The 27,441-nt window shown below is 44.0% G+C and overlaps 1 protein-coding gene across 7 annotated transcripts in view; it reads right to left on the bottom strand.

Annotated features, from left to right (window-relative positions):
• Window positions 1–27,441, bottom strand: part of KCNK10 (potassium two pore domain channel subfamily K member 10) — a 159,272-nt gene that overhangs the window by 71,271 nt on the left and 60,560 nt on the right. For all 7 annotated transcript variants that reach the window (XR_014242230.1, XM_082383719.1, XM_082383720.1 and 4 more), the window contains exon 2: window positions 22,644–22,978. Coding sequence is in view for 6 of the 7 variants with exons in the window: in XM_082383719.1 (XP_082239845.1) it covers window positions 22,644–22,978 (335 nt within the window). In the remaining variant the exon portion in view is untranslated. The remainder of the gene's footprint in view (window positions 1–22,643; window positions 22,979–27,441) is intronic.

Here is a 27,441-nt window from a genome sequence, read left to right as displayed (position 1 = left end):
TATCATGTAGTATTTGTCTTTCTCTGTCTGAGTTACCTCGCTAAATATAATATTTTCTAAGTCTATCCAGAAATGTAATCTTAATCAACCAGTCTGGAATGTTCTGGTCAGCACCAATGAGGCAGCCTGTCTCATGGACCTGCTACATTCCCCCAGAGGAAGAAGAGGCAATGTGCTTGATAAAACCCCTGCTATTCCTTCCGCCCTCTACCCCCAAAGAAGATGCCCTGACCTAAAAAATAATCCTTTCTTTTCTTTTGATAAGAGCTCCTTTGCCCCACTCTCTTCCTATAAAAACCTTCCATTTTGTACAACCCCTGGGAGGACCCCTCTAGCTGCTAGATGGGATGGTGCCTGATTCATAAATCATTGAATAAAGCCCATTAGATCTTCAAATCTACTCGGTTGAATTTTGGTTTTTGTTTTAATTTTTTGGCTTCGCCGTGTGGCATGCAGGATCTTAGTTCCCCGACCAGGGATGGAACCCACGCCCCCTGCAGTGGAAGCGCCAAGTCTTAACCACTGGATCACCAGGGAAGTCCCTGAATTTTGTTTTTTAACACTATACATCCACTTGTTAAAATTAGAAAATTAGTTTTAAATTGGGAGAAAAAATCCATATATAGTATGTTGCCACTTATGTAAAATTTGCAGGCATAGGATTTACCCAGTCCTGGCAGAAGTTATGCAAAACGCATACATCTTGTTGTGCATATGCATAGAAAGATGTCTAAAAGGACTGGCGCCCAAAGTGGTCCCTCCCGGAAGGCAGGGCTTCAGTTCCTTTTCACTCTCCTTTTTTCTGTTCTGTTGGAATGTTTTACACTGAGCTTGTTTCAGGAGTTAAGAGCTTGGGCTCCTGGGTCAGACTGTCATGGTTCTGCTCGTTAATCACCTCAGACCCTTGGGCAAGTTATTTTAACCTCTCTAAGCCCAAATTTCCTCATTTGCAAACTGGGGATAACAATGCCTTCCCCCACAGAGTCGTTGTGAGGATTAAATGAGATGATTCATGTAATACGCTTAGCCCAATGCCCAGCACTGTGTCAGGGTTTAACAAATAGTTGACAATTCTGTGACTGTCATTTCACTGTCCCCCCAACACACACACACACACACACACACACACACACACAGACACACACGTCTCCTTTTAAAAATAAATAACAACGACTCCTCACTGGCTACCGGATTTGGAATTCCATACACCTTAAAATTCCCAGTGACTTGGCCACATTGATGCTCCAACCTCATCTCACACTATACTATAAAAGCCTCCAGCCCTGGGCAGGAAACTCTATGAGACATCCCCTCATACTTCTGGAACTTTGCTTTGCCCTCCCACAAAGGTGCCCACCCTTCAGGGTCTAATCTGGGCCCCATTTCTTCCAGGAGGTTCAGTTTGTACCTTGTAGCCTCCACAAAATGCCCCCGTCCCAGGACTTACGCTTCTGCACCCATACATTTAACGGGCTTTTGATCACACACTCCCTTGCTGGAAATCCTTCCCTACTCTCAGCATGCACAGAATAAGGTGGAAAATTCCTCAGCAGCCCTTCCTGAGCTGACCCTGCCAAACTCCTTCAGGCCAGGGGAGAGGGTAGGAAGAGATTTCAACCAGGTGAGCTGTGGTGAGGAAGGTAGGGGCTTCAGACGGAGGTGACAGAAATATGAGATACTTCTAGAGTCTCCATTCCCTGGACAAAATTGTAATAACCCCATGTGAATATTGCCAGACACAATTAAATATTGCAATGGGATTATATTCATCCTAAATAATGCCCATAAAGCTCTGTTAAAACAAGCAGACAGTGGTTGCCATAAATTAGATTAGAACTGAAAAAGTCAATCATTGTTAGTAACATTTTGCCTTCATTGATCTGAGATATTTCAAACTCTTTAGACCAGGGATCAACCCTTTTCCAGAAAAGGTCGGACAGTAATTGTGGGCCACATATGGTTTCTGTTGCAAACCCCCTAGACAACTGACTGGACAAAAGAAAAGATCTCTTTTGTTTAAGTCTTTAGTTTATTCTTTCCTGCCTCTAAGAACATGAAATATTATACTATCCACTCTTTCTAACATAAACCTTGGCACCCCAGAATTTGAAATCCAGCTGCATGGGATGTGTCCTTGCCTGTGGTTTAAATCGGCCTAATCTACAAGGATCACTTATTCATCGGGGACTATGCAATTCTCTGCTTTAGAGAAAAGACAGATGCCAAGTCCTTTCTGCTGGTAAAATACCCATTGTCTCTATACTTTGAGCACCATCAGACCAAGCCACAGGCCTTAACTAGTGTTTATAGCCTCATAGTCTGTTCAGCTCTGATGGGACCACCTGGAAATAATACCTCAGGGACAGCTCCAGGCCCCAGTCACTTAGGTAGCCACAGATCACACCATCAATACATAATATTTACAACTTCTATGAAGCTGCAAAGAGAGTTTGGGTTCAATCAGGTCTCACTGTGCTGAGAATTACACATAAATATCCTAAGCAGACCAAGTGCTGCGTATAAAAATACAGACTTGCAGCAAAGACAGGCAGGGATAATTATTTGCTTCATCAAAAAATCCAAAGTAAGATTCCTTTTCAAGTTTCTTTTCTTTGAATTATGCAATTTATAAATATTTAATGTTTACATATGTAACCCTGAAGGAAAGTGTCTATCGGTTGAAAGGAAAGGAAATTAACATTTGTTGAGTGTCTACATTGAGGCAGGTGTCTTAGAAGTGTTCTTCCATTTTATCCCTTCCACAACTTGTGTGTTATTCAATTTTATCCTTTCTACAACTTGCAAGAACTTACGGAATATTATTGCTCTTTCGAGATAAGGAAACAGGCTCAGGAAAGTTAAGGAACTTGCCCGAGGTCACACAGCCAGGAAGTGGAGAATCCAGAATTCAAGCCTTGACTGGCCCAGAGCCACGGTTTTGCCCTTTCCTCTGCATATGGTACCCAGGACACACTCCCCCTCCCCCACCCTGTGCTCCCCTCCAGACAGAGATGAGGGAGAAGTCTTGTCATTGTCCAAGAATTTAGACAGAAGGGACCTCACAAGCAATCCTTTCTAATTAGACTACTTCTTTGAACATGTCAATGGGGGCACCAAACTTTATTTGGCTGCTGGAGCTGGTGAGAGCTTCATAGCTCAGCATTAAATTTTAAATTAAAAATAAATAAATAAAAATGGAGAAAGGTTGATTTTATAGCCTGAAAGGGAGGGAACAGAGAAAAGAGAGAGAAAGCCCCGAAAAAAGGAGGAAGAGAGGAAAGCAAAAGAGACACAGTGTCAGTTGAGCTCAGTTACAGCAATGCCCAAGACTTCTGAAAAGCAGGTCCATCTAGGACCCAGTTTTAACTTGCTTCATATGTGTGATATAAATTCCTCTCTCGCTCCCCCAAATCTTCAGGAAAGTGGGCTATACAAGCAAATGCCCTGGGGAAGTGGTTTTAAATATAAGGATTGTTACGGGCACTGTGGGCCAGAATGTGATTTAAAACCAGAAGTAAGAAGGAGAAAAATAAGGCCTCTCACAAGTCACCAACCTCTTGGTAAGACTTTAGAGGATCCCCAACCCCAGGAATGAGGTTTGATTCTATCTAGATCATATAGATCAGAAAGACTCCAGCAAACAAGCAGAATTAAAATGAATTAGCAAACTCAGGTTACATACCTACAGGGGAAACCCAGTATAAATGGACTGTTATCGCTTGAACCAATAGCATAATTTTTAACTCAATAGTTCTGATTGAATTCATACTTCTAACATTATTAATTTTCTAAAGTATTTTCTAATAATCTTAACTGTTTGAACTCAAGTAAAGCCTTTTAAAATTAAATGCATTTGCTTTTAAGTGTGTTTGGTTTTTTTTCTCTCCATTCAGGCTGCAAAAGTGAAGATAAGCCAGCCCATTAGAAGTGTCCAAGCACATAGATAATGAAATGACGAAACTGAGCCATGTACAGTCTGTCTTAAAGGATCAGATATAGGGTAGAGGTTCAACCAACATCAGCATCATTTTAAGCCACAATCTCAGACTTAATGAGCATCACGAGTTCAATTACAAGATCAACCACTACCAAGTTCAGAGAGGTCTTCTGAGGATCAAAAAGAAAAAAATTAAACTACATGTCATGTGAGAGTTTCAAGCTTCAGGAAAAACATACTATAGATAAGAGGGTATCATTTGAAAATTTAATTCCACCCCTTTTTGAATTTCCTTTTTATCCTGTCAGTTAGAACTTCCAGTTCCCTCCCTGTAAACGATTCATAAATGAATGTTTCAATCAATAAGAAATGAGTGGGGCTTCCCTGGTGGTGCAGTGGTTAAGAATCCGCCTGCCAATGCAGGGAACACGGGTTTGAGCCCTGGTCCGGGAAGATCCCACATGCTGCGGAGTAACTAAGCCAGTGAGCCACAACTACTGAGCCTGCGCTCTAGAGCCCACGAGCCACAACTACTGAGCCTGAGTGCTGCAGCTTCTGAAGCCCGCGCACCTAGAGCCCGTGCTCCGCAACAAGGAGTAGCCCCCGCTCACCGCAGCTAGAGAAAAGCCCACACGCAGCAATGAAGACCCAACACAGCCAAAATAAATAAATAAATAAAATAAATACATTTTAAAAAAAAAAGATTGCTTTAAAAAAAAATAAGAAATGAGTGAACAAACTAAAGTAATAAATGTAGGCACATGATCTTCCCAGAGGTGTGAGAGGAAAGCAATTTATTTCTTTGTAATACAGACAAACATAAGAAAGTAGCCCAACACAAAGAAATATAATGATTGTCCTATTTTTTAAAAAATAAAGAAGGAGGAGGAAGAGTTGGTGACAATGGTAAGATCTAAAAGAATCTGTTTCTAACTTACTTACAAAACAGAAACAGACTCACAGATCTCGAAATCACACTTCTGGTTACCAAAGGGGAAATGTAGGGGGAAGAGATAAATTAGGAGATTGGGATTAATGTATACACACTGCTATATAGAAAACTAACAAAGACCTACTGTATAGCACAGAGAGCTATATTTGACATTCTGTAATAACCGATATGGGAAAAGAATCTGAAAAAAAATGGAGATATATATATATGTATATATATGATTCACCTTGCTGTACCCCTGAAACTAACACAACATTGTAAATCAACTATACTCCAATAAAAATAAATTTAAACATCTGTTTCTCACAGAGAGTAGAATGGTGATCGCCAGGGGCTAGAGGGTGGGGAGGGCAGATATTGGTCAAAGGGTACAAACTTCCAGTTATAAGATGAATACATTCTGGGGAATCTAACGTACAGCATGGTGATTTCAGTTAATAATACTGTATTATAAACTTGAAGTTACTGAGAGAATAAATCTTAGATGTTCTCACCACAAAAAAGAAATGGTAATTATACGACATGATGGAGATGTTAGCTAAGGCTATGCTGGTCATCGTTTTGTAATACATAAGAATATCAAATCAATACGTTGTACACCTTAAACTTCCCCAATGTTATATGTCAACGATATCTCAATAAAACTGGAAAATAAATAAACAAAAGAATCTCTTTTCTTCCTGCTTCCTCTATCCTCCTTCCTCCCCTGCATTAGGACCACCAGGAAGGTATAACAGAGAAACTGCAGCCTCTCCCAAAATGAGAAGGGGATAAAGAGCCCTCGAAGACCACCCCCCGCCCCACCAAACTCCCCTGGTGCTGTCATCCCATGAAGCAATGCTGGGCTGCATAAATCACTGTTCCGGGCAGCACAAGATACCATCATGAGTGTTAGCGCTACTCTGGGATGAATGATGGCCCACAGGGGACCACTAACTGTCTGTGGCTTTTCTCCTATGATCTGTGTATTTGGTGAGACAATCTGTTTCTCTGTTTCCTCATATGGCACCAAAAAGGAAGACAAACAAAGGTGGAACGGTAATCACTCAGCTTGTCTGAGATTGAAGAATGCAGCCGATTGGCACCGTATACACGGACGCTAATAACCATGGCGATGGTTTGATTTACTGTCCAAACCAGGACACTTGCAGAGGGAAAAGGGCCTTGTTCACTATTATGCTTGGACTGCAGGACAGGCATAAGACAGGATGTATGATCCTTTTACTAACAGCCCACACTACGGGGACAAAAGGAAATGACCTCATCTGAGGGCACAAAGGTGGCTCTAGGTCTACAATGTTCTTAATCTCAAGAGAGCACAGCCAGTAAAAGGATTTATGAAGGAGGTATTTAGCCAGGGGTCGAGGCAAGAGGAGGAGGTCATGGTGGAAAGTGGCTTCATAAATGCATTCAAAGTGGGCATACTTTCAGCCATTAATGGACAGAAGGAAAGCCACAACCCCTGGGAGACAGAGAAGGGCAACTGGCAGACCACATTCATTACAACTCACAAATGCCCCTAATGACTCAAACCCCTGACAACAGGGTAGCAGCATCCTTCCACCGCCTCACACATTTGTTGCGGAAGGGCCTCAGGTGAGAAGTGGAAGTATGATATTAATTTGTTCGCCGCAGTTGCTTTTTATTTCTCCTGCTTCAGAAGCATTTCACATATACATATTTCACAGCAGCAGAAGTGACCGTGCTGGGGCTGGGGCTGGGGGCAGGGGGCGGGGCTCCTTCACGTCCAAGTGCAAAGCCACATCATATACATACTTCAGACAACAGTGGGAGGGCATCAGAGAGGAAACTTGGAGCCACGCCCAGCAAGGCACTTCTTGATTCCAAGAAGTCTTCACTTCAGTACAGAAAGAGAGAGAGTATAAGCACCTCATATTTTCCTCTTGCAACAGAGAAAGTTCATGGATAAAGTGCAAATGTCTAGCCTGTGCAAGGTCCTCAGCTTCTGTGAGCCTCAGTTTTCTCATCTATAAAATGAGGTACCCCTCCCTGCAGGGTTGCTGTCAGAATTTGTTTTAATGTATACATGACTTCAGGCAGCGTGCCTTGTCATTTCATATGTGATGAGGTTAATAATAACAGGAATCCTGAGTACTTATCAGTGAGTGCATAGATTAACTCAGTTAACCCTCGTGGTAACCTGTGAGATGGGCATCCCCATGGGACACGTGAGACGGATTAGTGAGTACCTTGCCACATCTAGTGCCCGGCAAAGCTAGCAAGTGGATACTCTTTGCACTGTCAACAGGAAGATCATCGTCCTAAATGCTAGAAAGGCAGCTTCTCTCTGTGTTCTTCTTTCTCCCCATCTCAGACCCTCTTAGCCCAGCTCCTTGCCTCTGGAGAGCAGGCTGGCTCCCCCCCTAGGCTGGGACACCCCAAGTGTCTACAAGAGGTCGAGGGGGAGGGGGACTGATGTGCACAGGTCCTCACCTCCCACCCAGGCAGATGGCCAGTGTGGCAGTCAGGCCTGTGCCGGCCCACAGACTCACCACCTCAGCGTCTCCCACAAATAAACACTCACAGAAACCAGGCCAGGCCATAAAAAGGCAAAGAGAGAGGCACCTTCCGTGCCATGGGGGATATGGTGATGGTGTTTATTTTCCTGCTGCCCTAGGTATCTAATTGTGCGCAAATATTAGCCTTTCCTCTGTCCCGGGGATTCAGGCAGCAGGCTTTCACCGGTGCTTTACGACCCGGTTATAAATGTAAAGTGAAGGTCGCCTGCAGACTGGACAGCGAGAGTGGAGAATTTGTTTGAAGAATAAGATAGAGAAACCCAAGATGAGCTAGATGGCACATCCAGAGCCTATGGTCTGAGGAAGCTCGCTTTCCTTGCTACCACTAGTTAATTATTTGGGGAGAAAATGTTCTAAAACTCAGTTCCTTAGCACCTGGGTATACACTAATGACTAATGTAGCCAAACATTGTCATATGGGACCAAGCCATATTGGCAGGAGAACTTCTACCTTCCAAATTGTGCCTTACAATGTAGAATTACTTTTCTCTGTCTCTTTGACTACATGGAAGGATGAAATAAGAGACATTTTAACGCATCAAGTCCACTAAGGAAGCAGAGATATATGTGTGTGCTCTGATAAGATCAATAAACTTTCAGACTAACTAACTGTCGTCCTTTCATCTCAAGTTGGACTCAGTCTCTACAGGTTGAAAAACGAATCTGCCAAGTGATGGTGAAAAATCACCTTGGTCCTGAGGAGAATGCTTGACGTATGCACCGCTCTCTCTGCACTTGAGATTATTCCTATCAAAGATGAGTCTCTCCAATTTCTGGGGGAAAAAAATTCTTTTACTGGGCTACAAAAGCAGCTCCAGGAATTCTGATTCACTGCCGTGTGAGCTAAACCCAAGATGACTATTCCTTCCATCGTCACTGCATTGGAGAGAGCTTGAAATTTAACAGATGATTAATAACATCATGAAAACGAGATGCTTCTGCTATCTTGTTTTCACTGTAGCTATTCACTTGGACTCTTTCTTACTTTTGAGTGCTGGATATTAATCCCAAATTAATATTTCATTTCCTGCGCCCCTTAGAAAATGCATCAGCACCTTCTACCAGCACCTCAGCTCTCTCTCTAGTTTGCAAACCTTTTTTCTAACGCTCATCTGTTATGTCACTTTCTTCCACCTGAAAAAGGACAATATAGGGAAGTAGGAATTTGTACTTCTGATCCTCATTTTTCAAAGAACAAAAGGTTAAACCCTCCCTTCCTCAGTAAGGCTAACCCTCATCCACAAGCTTTCCGTCTCTTCCGCCCATTTCTACCAAGAATGGAGAGAAAATACATGTTCTCAATAGATACGGATAAGCGACTCTCAACTGCAGACCTGAATGATACATCGTGTACTGTGGTTTTAAATAGAATCTATTGGCCCAATTCAACACCTTATGTGAAGATGCAAAGCCATGTCCCTCTAGAGCACAACCAACAGATAATTATTATTCTCTGTAGTTTTCTCACAGGAGAATGAAGGTCCTTCTGGGGGTCCCACAGATTGAGTCAGAGACTCCTGCTCCGTGAATAAGGGCCTGAGTGTTTCCTTATCTTCTGGCACCAGTCACACTGGACTTTAACTACCCAAGCCACGTCGGTCTCCCCCAGCAGGAGCAGAGCATCTTGGTGAAAAAGCGTGGGTTCTGGAGCCACGCTGCCTGTGTCCAGATCCCAGTTCTATCTGTCACCTAAGCTTGGGCAAATTATCTAACTTCTCTGTTCCCCAGCTGCTTACCCTTACCTCGAAGGATCATTGTAAAGACTAAATAACTTAATAAACATGAAGCATTTAGAGCAGTGCCTAGCCACAGTATATACCGCGTAAGTGAGCTAGTGAGACAATGGATTCTGGAGGACAGGGAGTAGACATCTTGCATCATTTTTTATTTTATTTTTCTAATCATCCGTCTAACACAGCACCTGCTTCATGACAGGCATTCAGCAAATATTAGTTATTAAAATGAATACAACTGATTATGAGTAATGAAAATAATTGTACGAGCCACACACCACCAAAACCTTGTTAAATGAACGAGTCACAGATGTAGAAAACAAACGTATGGTTACCAAGGGGGAAAAAGTGGGGCAAGGGATAAATTGGGAGATTGGGATTGACATATACACACTACTATATATAAAATAAGTAACTAATAAGGACCTACTGTATAGCACAGGGAACTCTACTCAATATTCTGTAATGGCCTATATGGGAAAAGAATCTAAAAAAGAGTGGATATATGTATATGTATAACTGATTCACTTTGCTGTATACCTGAAACTAACACAACATTGTGAATCAACTATACTCCAATAAAAATTTTAAAAATAAAAAAATAAATCTTGTTAAATGAGATTTTTGCTTCACCTTCAATGAGGAGCAAACACATGCACATTTGTAGATAAATGTGGACACCGACACCGTAGCATTCATTTCTGGATTTTGTTTTATTTTTATGAGAGTTTTTTAAGAACATTGACTTCTCATTTGCAAATTCATTTTCCTAGTGTCATGCCAATTGCCATTAGCTCTTTAATTTCTGGCTTAAAAGCTTTAGATCTTCTTCCCTAAACAGTGATGGAATCAACAACCCCAGGGATAAAAACAATAATAATAATGAAGTGTAAGCCTGTAGAGACAGGCCAGGGGCTGCAAGCCCGATCTTGCACACATTGAACAATCTTCTGCATGACCACTTCTCTGAAGAAAGGGCAGTGCCTCTGACTTCAGGGCAACAGCCAGGGGAGTTGCTTCAACTTGCCAGAGCTGCATCTTTGGGCACAAAGATGCCATCCTGTGCTCACCAGAGGTCACCTGCTGCTTCGGCTGTGGTCCAAACTTCCTGCACAAAAGGCTGCTTGGAGGAAGGGAGGGCCCAGGGCAGGGAAGGAGAAGGCTCACCTGGCTTTGCACTCACTCACAGCAAGGATTTCCACTGGCTGCTGAGTGGATGGCTCAGGCACCATCCTTTCCTTAAAACCATTACGTTACTAAATATGTAAAACTTTGGGGCTATGGACACCAAGGGAATCTGCTCATGCATAAAGAACACGGAAGAAATAATACTCTTGACAACCAGACCGAGAGGAAAGGTCTTCTAGAGCACAGAAACAAAATCACTTTCTGCTTTGCTTCTGTGAAGGTTCTAAATGAAAGGGGAGTTCCCTGGCAGTCCAGTGGTTAGGGCTCGGCACTTTCACTGCCATGGCCTGGGTTCAATCCCTGGTCAGGGAACTAAAATCCTGCAAGCCTCAGGAGCATCCAAAATAAAATAAAATAAATAAACGAAGGGCTCTTGGTCTCCAAAACAGATATACAAGCACCATTCGTTCATTTCTCAAACTGTAAGCAACTTCTACGGGCCAGCTACTGTGCCAGGCATCAGGGATATAAGGATAAAAGACACCGATTCAACCTCAAAAAGCTCACAATCCTGGGAAAGAGACAGGTGAGAAAATGATGACTAGCTAATAGAGTCTAATAAGCATAGAGGCAAATGTGAGTGTTTGATGCTACCAGGCCAAGCAGGTAGTAGCATGGAGGGTCCACGAAGGCTTCTTCCAGGCCTTGAGTTTTGGCACCTCTGAGGATAAATCAGCTCAGAAATCCAGAGCACAACACTTAGCAAAGTGCCATAGTTGGCACTCCATAAATGTTTAGCTGATGAATGGATGAATGTATGACTAAAAACCAGCTCATAACTACCACTGCTATACTCTGGGTTTCTATGAGGGGCCAAAATGGCAATGGACTGACTGATCGGATCACGTCACCCTGCTGCTTGAAACAGCCAGAGCTTCCCAGGGCTCTTAGGATAAAATCCAACATCAGGCCCTGCAGGGTGTTGCCCCTGCCTGTCTCCAACGTAAGTGCCGACCAATCTCCCCTTGTTAATGGACCTCCGGCCACCTACACTCCCCTTCTCTCAAGTTCCCAGACATCCCGGCTTCCTTCCACCCACAGGGGCCTGACAGCTCCCTCCGCCCAGAACCCCTGTCCTACTAATCAGGTCTGCTCACGTGCCTCACAGCTCTAGCTCCCCCACCCCTTTGCAGCATTCATCTGGTTTTATTTACACTTACTTCTGTGATTATATGCATAAGGTTTGCCTCTCCCACTACCAATCAGTAGGGTGACCATATAATTTATCTTTCAAACCACGTTTGAGAGGAAAAGGGCCACTGTTCACAAATATTCCAGATCCACAAAAGCTGGGATGTTTGCCCATCCTAGCTATAACGCTCCAAGAGGTCGGGGACCACGTCTGCCTTTTATTCACCATCATGGCCCCAGTACTTAGCATTGAGTAAATCAATAAATTTGTCAAATTAATAAACGAATGAGGGAGTGAGTAAGCAGGTGAGTGAGGCAGTGATTTGGGGTTTGGCAGAAGAAGAGAATGGTAAGTGTCACAGCCTTGGGAAATGTTCGTGGGTCATGCGAATTAAGCAACATCTCCTGCTCGTGGGGAGAAAGTTTGACAGCTCAAGATCTCTGGCCTTCCCTTTATCTGCAGAATAGCAGCTTCAGTCACCATGACAACATCAAAGGTCCATGCCCAGGACCACAGCATTGTACCCAGTCCTCTCCTGCAGCCGCCCATATCTCAAATTAACTCCTCCTCCACCAGTGAAATGAGTCACTATACCAGAGGCCCACAGTTCAGCACCTGGCCCCGGCACGGATGCTCTCCGTATGTTGGGAGGGTTAAAAATCCAGGGGAGAAGGAGGAGAGGGATCTGTGTCAGAAAGCAAGCACTGACTCTCAGGAAGGAGCTTTCCCACCCTGTGGTTTAAGCGGATTTTCCCTTAGGAGGAATTTGTCCTGATATAATTACACACTCTCCAGCCCCATTGTGTCGAGCCAGGGATAGAGCCTGATGAAGAGACCATGGGCTCTGGAGTTGGAAAATCCAGATTCCAGGCCCACTTTTGCCACTAGCTAGTTGCGAGGACTTAACCAGGGCACCTAGCCTTGGTAAACGGGGACAGGAACAGCAGCTACCACTTGGAATAATGGGGAGTGAAAATGAGGCTCAGGAACACATGTAAACTGCCTGGCCCCAAGCCTGCACACGGTCAGGACTTAATCAGTGGTGTCAAACAGTATCCATCAAATACATCTTGAGGCCCCAGTACCGAGCAAAGGATCCAAGACTCTAACCATTTATTAGCAAAGGATAAAAATCCCTAAGTGATCATACAGTGAAAACCAGTGGCAAAGATCCTACCCATCAACATAAGAAGTCACAACCTGAAAAATGACCACTGGATGAGAGCCTCATCCACGCAGGCTGAAGCATTCTTCCCTCCCCTGTCAGTCAGCGAAGCCTCATGATTTTGTCCCTTGACAGTTACAGAGGTTGAATGTTTTATTGCTTTCTCCAAGACGAGTCATGAGGGAAGTTTCTAAAACAATTGCACGGGGGGCAGGGAAGTAAGCAATTGTGGCATGTGAGAGCCTGGAGGATAAAGAAGTCCTTGGGATGGGCTGACTGTCTAATTGAGTTGATGGAAACTGCGACTTCAAAAACCTATTCAATGTATTGGCTGAGCCAAAAACGTTTGTTGGGGTTTTTCCATAAGATGTTCGGAGACGAACGCTGGACAGGGGGAAATAGTGTTTCCTAAATGCCAACTCTATGCCAGGCACGCTGCTGAGCACTTTATGTGGGTTAACTCACTCCCTCCTCCCATTATTCCAAATGAAGAGGGACTGCCCCATCCCCATCATAGGAAAAGTAGCCTTAGGCTTAATAGCGTTAAAGACCTAGTCTATCTGACTCCAATGCGCATGCTCCTTCCCCTCCTTGACACCCCCTTCTTTGAAAATGCAACAGTCCATATTTAGAGTGCTACAGTACCGTGTCAGCCCACATTTCCCTAAAAATTTCTCTTTCTCCCTCCAATCTTTTCCTTGGGGTAAAACCTTTAAGAAAAGGCTCAGACGTAGTGTAGGGGGTACTGACCGTTGACACAAGTGAGCAGTCTAGCACAGCGCTTAGACCTATGGGCTCTGGAGTCCGGCATTCCCAAGGCTCAAATCCCAGTTTAACCACCTATCAGCTGTGTGGCCTTGGGCAAATTACTTAATTTCTTAGAATTTATTTGTTCATCCATGAAATTGAATGATGGCAATAGATCCTACCTGTAGGTTTGTTGCAGGGGTTAAATGAATCAAAGGATTGAAGCACTCAGAACATGCCTAGAGGAACGTAAACAACCAATAAGTGGTAGCTATTTTTTATTATTACAACAACTCTGCAGGAAATTTCCCTATTACTGTCATCTGCAGACTCTCTCACGGAGTCTCAAGGGTAAGATTCCAGAGATGAATGGGTCTTCTGTGTCCTCTGTGGACAGAACTGCTGAAGCCCAGCTCAGGTTAATCAGCCTGCCCCAGGGCACCACACTAAAAGATGGACGTGCCTCACTGAGGGATAAATAGCAATCAGGCCCAGAGGATGCGGGCCCTTTCACTCAGTCACACTCTGGAGTCACTGGTCATCCCATTGTCTGGGTGACCCACTCCTTGGGGCTGCCTGAGCCTTCTGGGTCCCTGAGGTTCTCCAATAGGTGTTTCAAACCACACAGAGGAACAGTCAGGGTGCACAGAGACCACGGAGCCAGCCCCGGTGTCTACTTAATAGATCTGAGGCCAAGTGTCCCCATCAAAGCTGCGATGATTATCTAGGCGGCAGGGTGAGCCCTCTAAATGACACAGAGAACTGCTAGGTTCCTTCCCTGGGCTCAGGCCACATCAGCACAGCAAACGGTGTTAGCAGCCCAACTCAGCACTCAGGAGAGTCATTTCTGCGAAGGGGACTTTACACTTTAACAGTCGAAGCAAATCAAATTTAGTATTTGAAGCCCCAAAGTGCATTTCAGGAGTTTTCTTCTCTTTTCCCTTGGCAGAACCCCAGGATGCGCGTAACTTAGAGGCTTTCTACTCCCCACGGCGTATCCTGCTGAAATAACAACGGAAGTCATGCTGGGGCCCTTAATGAGACAGGGCGAGAGAGCCCCGTGACCCCAACTAGGTAGGGTCTACGAGCCGCATGCCAGCCTGAAGAAGCTACAGAAGACAGACATTTGCCCTTCATCTTCCCAATAAAGATTTCTCGGGGTCTACGTCTCTCAGGGAGGATTTGAGGCAGGGGGTAGATGGGCCCCAGGCTGGGCAGCTGGAGTTTGTCCCCTGTGGATAGATACTCCAAGATGAAGATAATATTTAGCAGGAGAATAAAAGGAGAGGCTGAGCCCTGCCCAGAAAAAAGATAGAGACCACATATTTCTCATTGTCGAGGTCGAGGAGACCTTCCCGACTGCACATGCGCAGAAAGGCTCCTTGGAGGTCAAAACGGGAGTGAGGTCAACCTACCCATAGGCCTCTTCCCTAGAATCCATCTTGGCTAAGACATGCGTGCACACGCTTGGGAGGACCCTGAGATATACCAAATACGGACTCAGAACCAGGCAAAGCAAGATGACTGGCCAAAGGAAACCTGGAAGAAATGCCCCATATAGGTGATTCAAACTACCATGAGGGCGCGACTCTCTCTCTGAGTCTGCCCATGTGTCTATCCACACGTACTCTTTTTCCTCCTAATAAACACTTTGTTTCACTAAAAATAATAATAATAATAATAATTTAGGGGTTCTCTATATTTCTTTTTCCTGCCTTCCCTAACAAATAAATAGTAGCGATCACAATAGCTCAAAGTAGCTGAGCTTTTTTGTTCAATCTTCAGACCTCCCTAACAAGTGGACACTGTTATCATAATCGTCACTTTACAGAAGGGAAGCTGAGGCCTGGGGTGACTCCCTTTCTCACCCAGATCACACAGCCCACGGGCAGAAAAAAGATTTAACACAGGAAGATTAACTCCAGAGTGTGGGTGCCGCTCGCCGGGCTACCACACCCACATGGCCTCTGCTTGAACAGGCAGGGAGGTAGAGCGCAGGGCAGGCACTCCAGACATCTTTGCTGAACGGGACATGAGTCGTTTTCAAGTTTTCTTTGTCAGACTCTCTTAAATGTGGCCCCTTCACTGTGTCTCAGCATGGCCCACCGATGAGGTCCCAACATGCTTCCGAACTGGTCTTACGTCCTCCAATTTCTCCTTCCTCCAACCCTACATCCTCATCGCTAAAAGAGTTACCTTTCCAAAGAAAGTTTCCACCGTGTCACTACCTTCTTAAATCTTTCCGTGACTCCCCCACTTCCCGCAGCACAAAGCCCAAACCGCTCGGCAAGGCTCTCTGGGCACCTCTCACATCCAGCCCCTGCCCCCGTCCCAAGCTCATCTCCCACCACCTGCCCACACCTCTCAGCTCAAGGCACACGGACCACCTGCACCTCCCTCAACGGGCTCCACATGCCACTGGAATGCCCTTCACGGTGGGTCCTGAATGATGAACTCCTTCCGTATTCCACGTTTCTGTTCCAATGCGTGGTGTTTAAGAGAACAGGACAGTGTCAGACTGCCCAGGGGTGAATCTGAGATTCCACTCAGTAATCAGGTGTCCTTGAGCATGTGACTTCACCTCCTGCTGCCTCAGTTTCCTCCTCTGCAAGTGGCACAAAAGACTATCCTCATAGAATCGTTGCAGGGACTAAAGGAGACAAATAGCCACAAAATCTTCCCTGACCTCTGTTTGCCTCACTGGGGCTCCACTACAGTGATCCTCGAAAAGGCAAGAGATCACAGACGCTGGGGAAAATGTGGAGAAAAGGAAGCCCTTGCGCACTATTGATGGGGTTGGAAACTGGTGCAGCCACTATGGAAAACAGTACGACGTTTCCTCAAAAAATTAAAAGCAGAACTACCAAATGATCCAGCAATTCCACTTCTGGGAACACATCCAAAGGAAACAAAAACACTAACTCGAAAAGGTATCTGCACCCCCATGTTCATAGCAGCATTTACAGTAGACGAGACATGGAAACAACCTGAGAGGCCATAGATTAATGGATAAAGAAGTTGTGAGTTTTACATATATATAATGTAATATTATTCAGCCATTAAAAAATGAAGGAATCCTGCCATTTGCAAAAACATGGATGGACCCTGAGGATATGCTCAGTGAAATAAGTCAGATGGAGAAAGACAAATGCTGTATGATTTCACTTATATGTGAAATGTTTTTTAAAAAAATTCATAGTAAAAAAGATCAGAGATGGGGGGTGGGGAAAGGGGAGTTGGAGGAAGGTGGTGGAAAGGTACAAACTTCCAGTTATAAGTCAGTCCTCGGGAGGTAATGTACAACTTTATGAGTATAGTTAACACTGCTGTATGCTATATATGAAAGTTGTTAAGAGAATAAATCTAAGAGTTCTCACCACAAGGAAAAAAAAATTTTGCCCTTTATTGGATCTATATGAGGTGATGGATGCCAACTCAACTTTCTGCAGTAATCATTTCACAATAAATGTTCAAACCATTATGCTGCACACCTTAAACTTATACAGTGATATGTGTCAATTATATCTCAATAAAACTGGGGAAAAGGGCTTCCCTGGTGGCGCAGTGGTCGAGAATCTGCCTGCTAATGCAGGGGACACGGGTTCGAGCCCTGGTCTGGGAGGATCCCACATGCCGCGGAGCAACTAGGCCCGTGAGCCACAACTACTGAGCCTGCGTGTCTGGAGCCTGTGCTCCGCAACAAGAGAGGCCGCGATAGTGAGAGGCCCGCGCACCGCGATGAAGAGTGGCCCCCGCTCGCCGCAACTAGAGAAAGCCCTCGCACAGAAACGAAGACCCAACATAGCAATCAACCAATCAATCAATCAATAAATCTTAAAAAAAAAAACAAAACCAAACTTAAAAAAAAAAAAAAAACGGGGGAAAAAATAGCTCCATTCCAGTGAATTCTAGTTATTGGTTTATACGCCTCTTCCTCTAGGGTTTCTCAATCTACTGCCATGTGAAGCTGGATAATTCTTTGCTATGAGTGGCTATGCTGGGCATTGTTGGATGTTGAGCAGCGTCCCTGGCCTCTACCCACTAGACATCTGTAGCATCTCTCCAACTGTGACAATTGAAAATGTCTCCAGACGTTGTCAGATGCCCCCTGGAAGCAACCCCCGCTCCCCACTAAGAACCACTGCTTGAAATTCTGAGCTCCTTGAATAATACTATAAACAGCAGCAGCAATATCTATCTTTTTTTTTGAGTGCTCACCACGTGCCAAGAGCAGTTCAAAGCCCTTCTCATGAATTCCAGAATTTAATCCTCTCAATATCCTAAGGGAGAGGGAGTTTAGGCACATTTTATTGATAATGAAATGGAATCACAGAGAAGTTCGCAACTTGCTCAAGGTGTATGTCATCTTCACCTTTTCTATCCCCAGCACTTAGCTTGTTACCTGATGTAACAGAAGCTCAGTAGCAACTTAAAGAACGCGTAGATGAATTAATTAATGAAACAGTCCCCTCCATAGCAGCGTCTGGGTCAGGGATGGTGACCCGTCCGTCACCTCCGGAGTCCCATGATACCTCATAAAAGTGGTTTTTTAAGTCTTTGGAAAATCCCTCCCCAGCTATGGCCCTGTTAAGCTATCCAGGCATTTCACGGGGGTTAAGCTGTTCCAGGTATTCTGTTTTTATTATTAATAACATGAATTACACCTTCCAGATTAGCTTTATGAGGGGTTCACTCAATCCAGCCAAGAGTCCTGACACTACCAGATAAATACCATTGACCAGCCAGATACAACAATAAAAATATCGGTGAGATACAATAATACTAATTCTCCAGCTTAGAACACACCACACTGCAAACCCCCCCAAACACTGTGTGTCTTATGAGCAGTACACACAGTGCTGCTCAGAGGTGTGCAGTGGAGAGGATGCCCCCTGGTCCGAAAGTGTGGACACTGTCATCCTGTGAAGGAATCAGCGAAGGGTAAACCATAATTAATACTTTTAACATCTTTATTGGAGTGTAATTGCTTTACAATGGTGTGCTAGTTGCTGCTGTATACAAAGTGAATCAGCTGTACGTATACGTATATCCCCACATCTCCTCCCTCTTGCGTCTCCTTCCCACCCTCCCCATCCCACCCCTCTAGGTGGTCACAAAGCGCCGAGCTGATCTCCCTGTGCTATGCGGCTGCTTCCCACTAGCTATCTGTTTTACATTCGGTAGTGTGTATATGTCCATGCCACTGTCTCACTTCGCCCCAGCTTACCCTTCCCCCTCCCCGTGTCCTCAAGTCCATTCTCTATGTCTGCATCTTTATTCCTGTCCTGCCCCTAGGTTCTTCAGAACTTTTTTTTTTGTAGATTCCATATATATGTGTTAGCATACGGTATTCGTTTTTCTCTTTCTGACTTACTTCACTCTGTATGACAGACTCTAGGTCCATCCACCTCACTACAAATAACTCAATTTCGTTTCTTTTTATGGCTGAGTAATATTCCATTGTATATATGTGCCACACCTTCTTTATCCATTCATCTGTCTATGAACACTTAGGTCGCTTCCATGTCCTGGCTACTGTAAATAGAGCTGCAATGAACATTGTGGTACATGACTCTTTTTGAATTATGGTTTTCTCAGGGTATATGCCCAGTAGTGGGATTGCTGGGTCGTATGGTAGTTCTCTTTTTAGTTTTTTAAGGAACCTCCATAGTGTTCTCCATAGTGGCTGTATCAATTTACATTCCCACCAACAGTGCAAGAGGGTTCCCTTTTCTCCACACCCTCTCCGGCATTTATTGTTTGTAGATTTTTTGATGATGGCCATTCTGACTGGTGTGAGGTGATACCTCATTGTAGTTTTGATTTGCATTTCTCTAATGATTAGTGATGTTGAGCATCCTTTCATGTGTTTGTTGGCAATCTGTAAAACTTCTTTGGAGAAACGTCTATTTAGGTCTTCTGTCCATTTTTGGATTGGGTTGTTTGTTTTTTTAATATTGAGCTTCATGAGCTGCTTGTATATTTTGGAGATTAATCCTTGGTCAGTTGCTTCGTTTGCAAATATTTTCTCCCATTCTGAGGGTTGTCTTTTTGTCTCACTTATAAACCATAATAATTTGATTCTTGACTGACACAGGTTCAGCATTTTTAACTGCTTAGCCTAGAACACTGTGGGTAAACACCAGTATAAATCCTTATATCAGAGTAGATGGAGATCTTAAAATATCCCATGTCCAGGATTGATAGTCAATGGGTATAAAGGGAAAAAAGAGGAAATGCTTTCTGTTAAAGAGCAAGGAACTCCAATGCCTTTTGACTCTGCTAAAATTCTGGAAAGTGTTGAACATAAAGCAAATGTTTAAGAGAGAGTTAAGCTTATGCTAACGTAAACACTACTTCAAGGGCCGTAGACTCATTGGGCGAGGCAGGGTAGAGCCAGGCAGACCTCACTTTGAATCCCAGCTCTTGTCATGTTGGTGGTTGGAAAGTTACTCAACCTCTTTTAGCATCAGTTCTTTACCTGTAAAATGGGTATAATTATACCAACTTAGAAGGTTGTTGGAGAGATTAAATGAGATGATGGGTAGAAGGGGCCTAGCTCATAACGGGTGCCTACTAAAAGGTATATGTTTTAATTGTTATAAAAATGATCTCAAGGGCACGCGCGCACACACACACACCCTCATTTCACAGAGAAATCTTCGAGACCAAAGGATGGGTCTTAACAGCAACACCAGATCTAGAATCTCTACCCTCCTCCATCCTGTCCTTCATTCTGGCCACTGAATTCTTTCATAAAGGAGAAGGCCAAAGAATGGACATTAGAGAAGTACTGAATTAATAAATAAATGCATGAATAAGCTCAGATGTCTCATAGCATCACCAGTGTTATAGATTTAGTTTGATAGCTTATCCCAAAAGCATTTCTCTATTGGGTAATAATTAGATGTAAAGCCATGCAGAGGCTACACATGGATGCAAAGATAATAAGATATGATCCCTTTCCTCAAGATCTCATTGTCTAAGGAAAGAAAATTCAGGCACAAGTCCAAATTCAATTCAGACCACCTTTTAGGTTATTACATGTATTGCAACTAAATAAAAAGGATCTCACCACATATCACCACAACGTGCATAAGCTCCTTACTTAAAATTACTCCAGAATTATTTCCTCCATTCTCTACGCCTTTATGAGCCTTAAATCTGGCACAGATTAGTGCCAGATTGGTAGCATTTTACCATGAAAGGAGAAAAAAAAAAAAAAAAAAAGACAAGGCCATCTAAGAAAGAATGATATGAAACACTGCCCCTTGACCTTTAGAATTGTAAGGTTTTATTTTTTAATAAAAACTGTAGGATATAGGTATGAAACCATATGTATTCCCAGGAAAAAAATGTATATTTCTATTAATCTAAGAGTCAAGTCAGATTATAGAAACTAATTTAAAAGACTACAACTACGGGGCTTCCCTGGTGGCGCAGTAGTTGAGAGTCTGCCTGCCAATGCAGGGGACACGGGTTCGAGCCCTGGTCTGGGAGGATCCCACATGCTGCGGAGCAACTGGGCCCGTGAGCCACAGCTACTGAGCCTCCGCGTCTGGAGCCTGTGCTCCACAAAAAGAGAGGCCGCGAGAGTGAGAGGCCACACACCACGATGAAGAGTGGCCCCCACTTGCCGCAACTAGAGAAAGCCCTCGCACAGAAACGAAGACCCAACACAGCCATAAATAAATAAATAAATTAAAAAAAAAAAAAAAAGACTACAACTACTATGAAGGGGCCAAATCACAAGCAGCCTCAGAATTCCCCTACCCTATCAGTGTAGCTGGAAATAGATAAATAAGCCAGCCCAGACTTGTGAATCCTAATTTGTAGTAGCCATTAGAATTTTTTTTTAGCCGTTAGAATTTAATGCTGGTGGGACTTCCCTGGTGGTGCAGTGGTTAAGAAGCCGCCTGCCAATGCAGGCGACACAGGTTCAATCCCTGGTCCGGGAAGATCCCACATGCCACGGGGCAACTAAGCCTAGGTGCCACAACTACTGGAGCCCGCATGCCACAACTACTGAAGCCCACGCCCCTAGAGCCCTTGCTCCGCCACGAGAGAAGCCACCGCAATGAGAAGCCCGCGCACCACAACGAAGAGTAGCCCCCGCTCGCTGCAACTAGAGAAAGCCCGCGCGCAGCAACGGAGACCCAACGCAGACAAAAATAAAATTAATTAATTTTTAAAAGAAAAGAATTTAATGCTGGTAATCCCAGAGCCAGAAGGAATTGTGAAAGCTGTCCTTTCCATCCCTCCGTCTTCCAAACTTTAGAAGCCCCAGAAAGATGGGACTCTCCCTTGCCTCCATAAATGTCACCGCCCCCCACCACTGCTCCTCGTGGCTCAGGAGGGCGTGTAGATTGGAGGCTGCCATCCTCCCTCACCTCCAAGGTGAAACCCATCTGCTGGGCTCTAAACCACTTCCCTTCCCTCTTCCCAGGACTCGGTCCTCTCCACCTTTCGCTCACTTCTCAAGCCTCCTGTTTCGCTTCCTCCTGTCATGACACCTTAGATGACTCCCTGTCTCCCACATCCCTTCCCAGCCTCACATCACCCCTGCCAAGCCGCCCCACCCCTTCCTCTGCCTTGCTTCTGTAGGCGGGGGCCCAAAGTTCTCTGCCTCCATTTTTTATGAACATTTTTTCCTTAATATCCAAGGCATGGAAGGGCTTTAGTACAGTGCCTGACACACAGTAAGTGTTCAAAAATAGCAACCTTGATTATCCCTGTTACTGTTATCCTTATTATTTCATCCTCACAAACCCACCAAAGCCTCTTTCAAGTCACTAACACCCTACCCATCCCACAGCTGGTGACCTTTTCTCTGCTCCATTCTCATTCACCTTCGACAGGTTAGTACATCCCTGCTTGTTTAAAATTCTTTCTTTCTTTGGCTTCTAGGCCACCCTCTTACCCCAGCATCTCACACAGATTTAAAAGTTAATCAGCATATATAAGTGGCCTTGAATTTGAAAATCCAAAGCCCTTTGCCTGCTGCTGCCTCTGGCCACCACATGCAAAAGCAGGTGATACAAAACACAGCCTGCTCCTACGTTGTACATGTGACCCCTCTTCCCCCACATTGTCACGGGTCTCCACTCAAGTGTCACCTCCCAGAGAGGACCTCCCTGACCATCAGGAGCATCTCAACCAACGGCAAAGCTCAGTGAGCCAGAAAGACAAAACCAATGCCACACGCTCCCCCCCACAGGTGATTCTACTGTTGACTCACTCCCTGCTCACCTGAATCAACGTCTCCAGCTCCTGTGGGCTCACACAGATATGATCCCGCAGGAATTCTGCCTTCTCCAAGGCAATAGTGTTCTTTTGGCTGCTCTCAAAGGGCTGTTCCAATGCCCGGAAGACGAGACCGCCCGTGACGAGGTAGACCACCACGACCACGAAGATGGCAACCACTGTTTTCCACTTCATGACGGTCTGCAGGCCCCCCTGGGAGGCACCTTCCATTCTGGCTACCACCGTGGCTCGGGAGGAGATGGAGAGGCGTGGGGCCGCGTAATGCCCGTTAGTAGCGCCCTTGGGCTGGCACACCGGGGGCGCTGCTGCAGGAACGGCCACTGAGAAACGGGGTGGGTGAGAGGGGAAAAGAGAGTTTGTTTATAAACACGAAGCCCAAAACTTGTCGGAAACAAAGCACAGATGTCTTTCTCAAGCCAGCTTTCAAATGTGAGGATTAAGAATTGGTTCACCAAGCCTGCAGTGAGGGAATTCAATCAGTTGCTAGGTGCCTGTTGAATTCTAAAAAAGCGAGCACCAGGAGTTCTAGTTTTCACAAAAAAAGATAATATTAATTGAGTCTGAAATGTTTATACTTCTCTACAAGGGTCCAAATTTGAAAGCCATGTCTCTGTTATTTCTCATTCATTTTCTCCCTTAGGTTCCTTGTTAAGTGATGTGTAAGATACACAACAAACCATGATATTTTAAAAAGAGACATATTGTTCAGTTTGGAGAGGAAAAGGTAGAAGAAGGATAGCCAGCAGAATTGTCCGAGTGCTGAGGGCTAGTAGTACCAAGAGTATAGAAGACATGGGCATCTAGCAACTTTAAAAGTTCTTTTATCCAGGTCCATGGTCACAAAACAAAAGAAGGGTGAGCTTGCTATAACCAAGAGTCAAAAACCAAACACAGTGACTCTCAGATCAAGATAGAGAAGCAGGAGGACATGGAACTCACCCCCCCCTACGAACACATCAAAAATACATCTACAGCTTGGGACCTGTGCTCTTGGGACGGCACTCAGAGGAGAAGGGAGATTTCATGGGTGGAGACTCTCCCTGGGAAGTGAGTGGTTCAAGCCACATATTGGGCGCCCCAAAGCTGGGGTCCTACAAAAAGAAGACAAGCCCCCTGGAGGGCTGGCGTGACTAACAGGAGGGCTGTGGGAAGCCTGGACTCAACTCAGGAGGAGCGTGCTTGTGCTGGCTTGCTCCTGAAGCAGGGACGAGAGGGCACATTGAAATCAAGCAGGTGGCTGACTGGTTTCCCATGACTTCCCCAGTGTGTACACCAGCCTGATCCAAGTGAACATTCCAGCCTTGCTTGCCTCCCATCACAGCTCCACACTGGAATGAGAGCTGCCATGACCAAGGAAAGACCTTAGTCGTGAGACACTGAGGTAGCTCAAACCTGAAGCAGCATCTGAGAAGGGCAGAGGCAGCCATTGCTGTCACATACAAGTGGCACATCAGAGGCAGTCCAGATCTCTGATGGTGGCTGGACCGGCACAGACTGTACCCCAGCCCTCACTGAGTGCCCGTGCTAGCTCCTCTTGCTCCTCTGGAGTGAGGGTGCCAGTGCTGGGAGAGGGAGAGCACATACTTGAAGGGAACTGAGCCAGTTTGGAAGCCCAAACCTCATGGCTTCTGCTCTAGCAACTTGGAACCTGACCCTGGTCCCCCATAGGGTGATGATGGACACTTAGCACAGAAGCTTCAGCTCACACCTGCTCCAGCCCTAGTCCCTCCATCTCCATCCCCACCTCCTACCAAGGTGATAGCTGCCAGCACAACCTGAGGAAAGATATGACTCGTGTTCACATCAAATCCAGCTCTCCCACCAAAGCCACTGGGCAGACTCAGACTGTAAAGGAATGCTCCAACATAAGGAGCAATAGGTAACAGTTCTACCTAATTTCATAGAGACAGAGAAAGATAAGGAAAATGAGAAGACAGAGGAATTTTCTCAATTGAAAGAGCAAGAGAAAACCCCTGAAAAAATAATTAATGAAATCAAAGTAAACAAGTTACCAAATGAAGAATTCAAAGCATTGGTAATAAGAATACTAACTGAATTAGGTAAAAGAATAGATGAGAATTTTAACAAGGAACTAAAAAATGTAAAAAGAAGAACCAGTCAGAACCAAAGAATACAATAACTGAAATGAAAAACACACTAGAAGGAATTAACAGCAGATGAGGTGACACAGAAGAACATAGAAGGGATCTGGAAGATAGAATAACAGAAATCACCCAATCAGAACAGCAAAAAGAAAAATAAATTTAAAAATGAGAACAGTTTAAGAGATCTCTAGGATAACATCAAGTGTACCAACATTCACATCATTGGGGGCCCAGAAGGAGAGAGAGAGAAGGGGGTTGAAGATATATTTTATGAAATTATGACTGAAAACTTCCCAAACCTGAAGAAGGAAACAGATATCCAACTCCAGGAAGAACAGAGAGACTCAAACAAGATGAACCCAAACAGACCCACACCAAGATATATCATAATTAAAGTGGCAAAACTTAAAGATAAAGAGAGAATTCTAAAGGCAGCAAGAGAAAGACCTAAATGTAAGACCTGAAACCATAAAACTCTTAGAAGAGAACACAGGCAAAACCCTCTTTGACTTAAACTACAGCAATATTTTTTTGGATCTGCCTCCTAAGGTAAAAGAAATAAAAGCAAAAATAAACAAATGGGACCTAATTAAACACAAAAGCTTTTGCACAGCAAAGGAAACCATTGACAAAACAAAAAGACAACCTACTGAATGGGAGAAAAGATTTGCAAATGATATGATCGATAAGGGGTTAATATCCAAAATAGATAAACAGCTCACACAACTCAATATCAAAAAACCAAAAACCTCAATTAAAGATGGGCAGAAGACCTGAACAGACATTTTTCCAATGAAGATATACAGATGGCCAACAGGCACATTAAAAAATCCTCAACATCACTAATCATCAGAGAAATACATATCAAAACCACAATGAGATATCATCTCACACCTGTCAAAATGGCTATCAACAAAAAGTCTACAAATAACAAATGTTGGCAAGGATGTGGAGAAAAGGGAACCCTAATACACTGTTGGGATTGTAAATTGATATAGCCACGATGAAAAACAGTATAGAAGTTCCTCAAAAAAACAAAAATAGAATTAGCATATGATCCAGCAATTCCATTGTTGGGTATATATCTGAAGAAAATGAAAACACTATTTCAAAAAGATACTTGCACCCCAATGTTCATAGCAGCATTATTTACAACAGCCAGGATATGGAAGTGTCCATCAACAGATGAATGGATAAAAAAGATGTGGTATATACACAGAATGGAATATTACTCAGCCATAAAAAAGAATGAAATTTTGCCATTTGCAACAACACGGATGGATTTGGAGGATATTTTGCTTAGTGAAATAAGTCAGACACAGAAGGACAAATACTCTATATCATTTATATGTGGAATGTAAAACATAAAACAAACTAGTAAATACAACAAAAGAGAAACAGACTCACAGATATAGAAAACAAACTAATGGGCACTTCTCTGGTGGCGCAGTGGTTAAAAATCCGCCTGCCAGTGCAGGGGACACGGGTTCCAGCCCTGGTCCGGGAAGATCCCACATGCCGCGGAGCAACTAAGCCCATGCGCCACAACTACTGAGCCTGCACTCTGGAGCCCACAAACCACAACTACCAAGCCCACGTGCCGCAACTACTGAAGCCCGTGCACCTAGAGCCCATGCTCCGCAACAAGAGAAGCCACTGCAATGAGCCCGCGCACCGCAACGAAGAGTAGCCCCAGCTCGCCATAACTAGAGAAAGCCCGCGCGCAGCAACAAAGATCCAAGGCAGCCAAAAATAAATAAATTTTAAAGAAAAAGAAAGAAAACAAACTAGTGGTAACCAGTGGGGCAAGGGAAGAGAGAAGGGACAAGATAGGGGTACAGGATTAAGAGGCACAAACTACTATGTGTAAAATAAATAAGCTACAAGGATATATTGTATAGCACAGGGGATATAGCTAGTATTTTATAATAACTATAAATGGAGTATAACCTTTAAAAATTGCGAATCACTATGCTGTACACCTAAAACTTATACAATACTGTAAATCAACTAAACATCAATAAAAAAATTTTCATTGGCTTAACATAATAAATAAATAAATAGATAAGTAAGCAAGCAACAAGGGTGTATTGTACAGCCCAGGGAAATACAGCCATTTTTGTAATAACTTTAAATGGAGTATAACCTATAAAAATATTGAATCACTGTTTTACACCTGAAGCTAATATAATATTGTAAATCTACTATACTTCAATTGAAAAAATCAATCAGAGTAAAGAAAGTTTGGGTTTCTGACAACTACTAAAGGTAAGGAAAAAGAAAGGTGGTCATAATGAGGGAAGGAATCAAAGACTGATGTTATATTCCGATTAACTTGGTTTCCTGAAAACAAATAGAATAATAAAATAGACCCTAAATGTATTTCTCAATAGAAAATGCAATGACTTACATGTAATCACTCCTGATCTATTAATGATAGAATTTTTCTTCTATTTTCCTCGAATAATAAGTTATTGGAAAAGAAATTTCCCCTAGTTTGAACACATCGAATTCTCAAAGGTCCCTGCTCTCTGTAAGGGCAATTTCATTACCTTGGATATAAATATGTTAATTCGGGGACTCTTCTGGAACGGCAGGAAGTTCAGCGCAGTGTCACACACAGAATGGCATCACACATTTCAGAAGTCGGCCTGGTGCACAACGAATGGACATTTTCC

The sequence above is a fragment of the Balaenoptera borealis genome, assembly GCF_965194805.1.
Source record: "Balaenoptera borealis genome assembly, chromosome: 3".
NCBI lineage: Eukaryota > Metazoa > Chordata > Mammalia > Artiodactyla > Balaenopteridae > Balaenoptera > Balaenoptera borealis.
The sequence above is the reverse complement of the archived record's forward strand: the minus strand, read 5'-3'. Positions and strand labels throughout refer to the sequence as shown.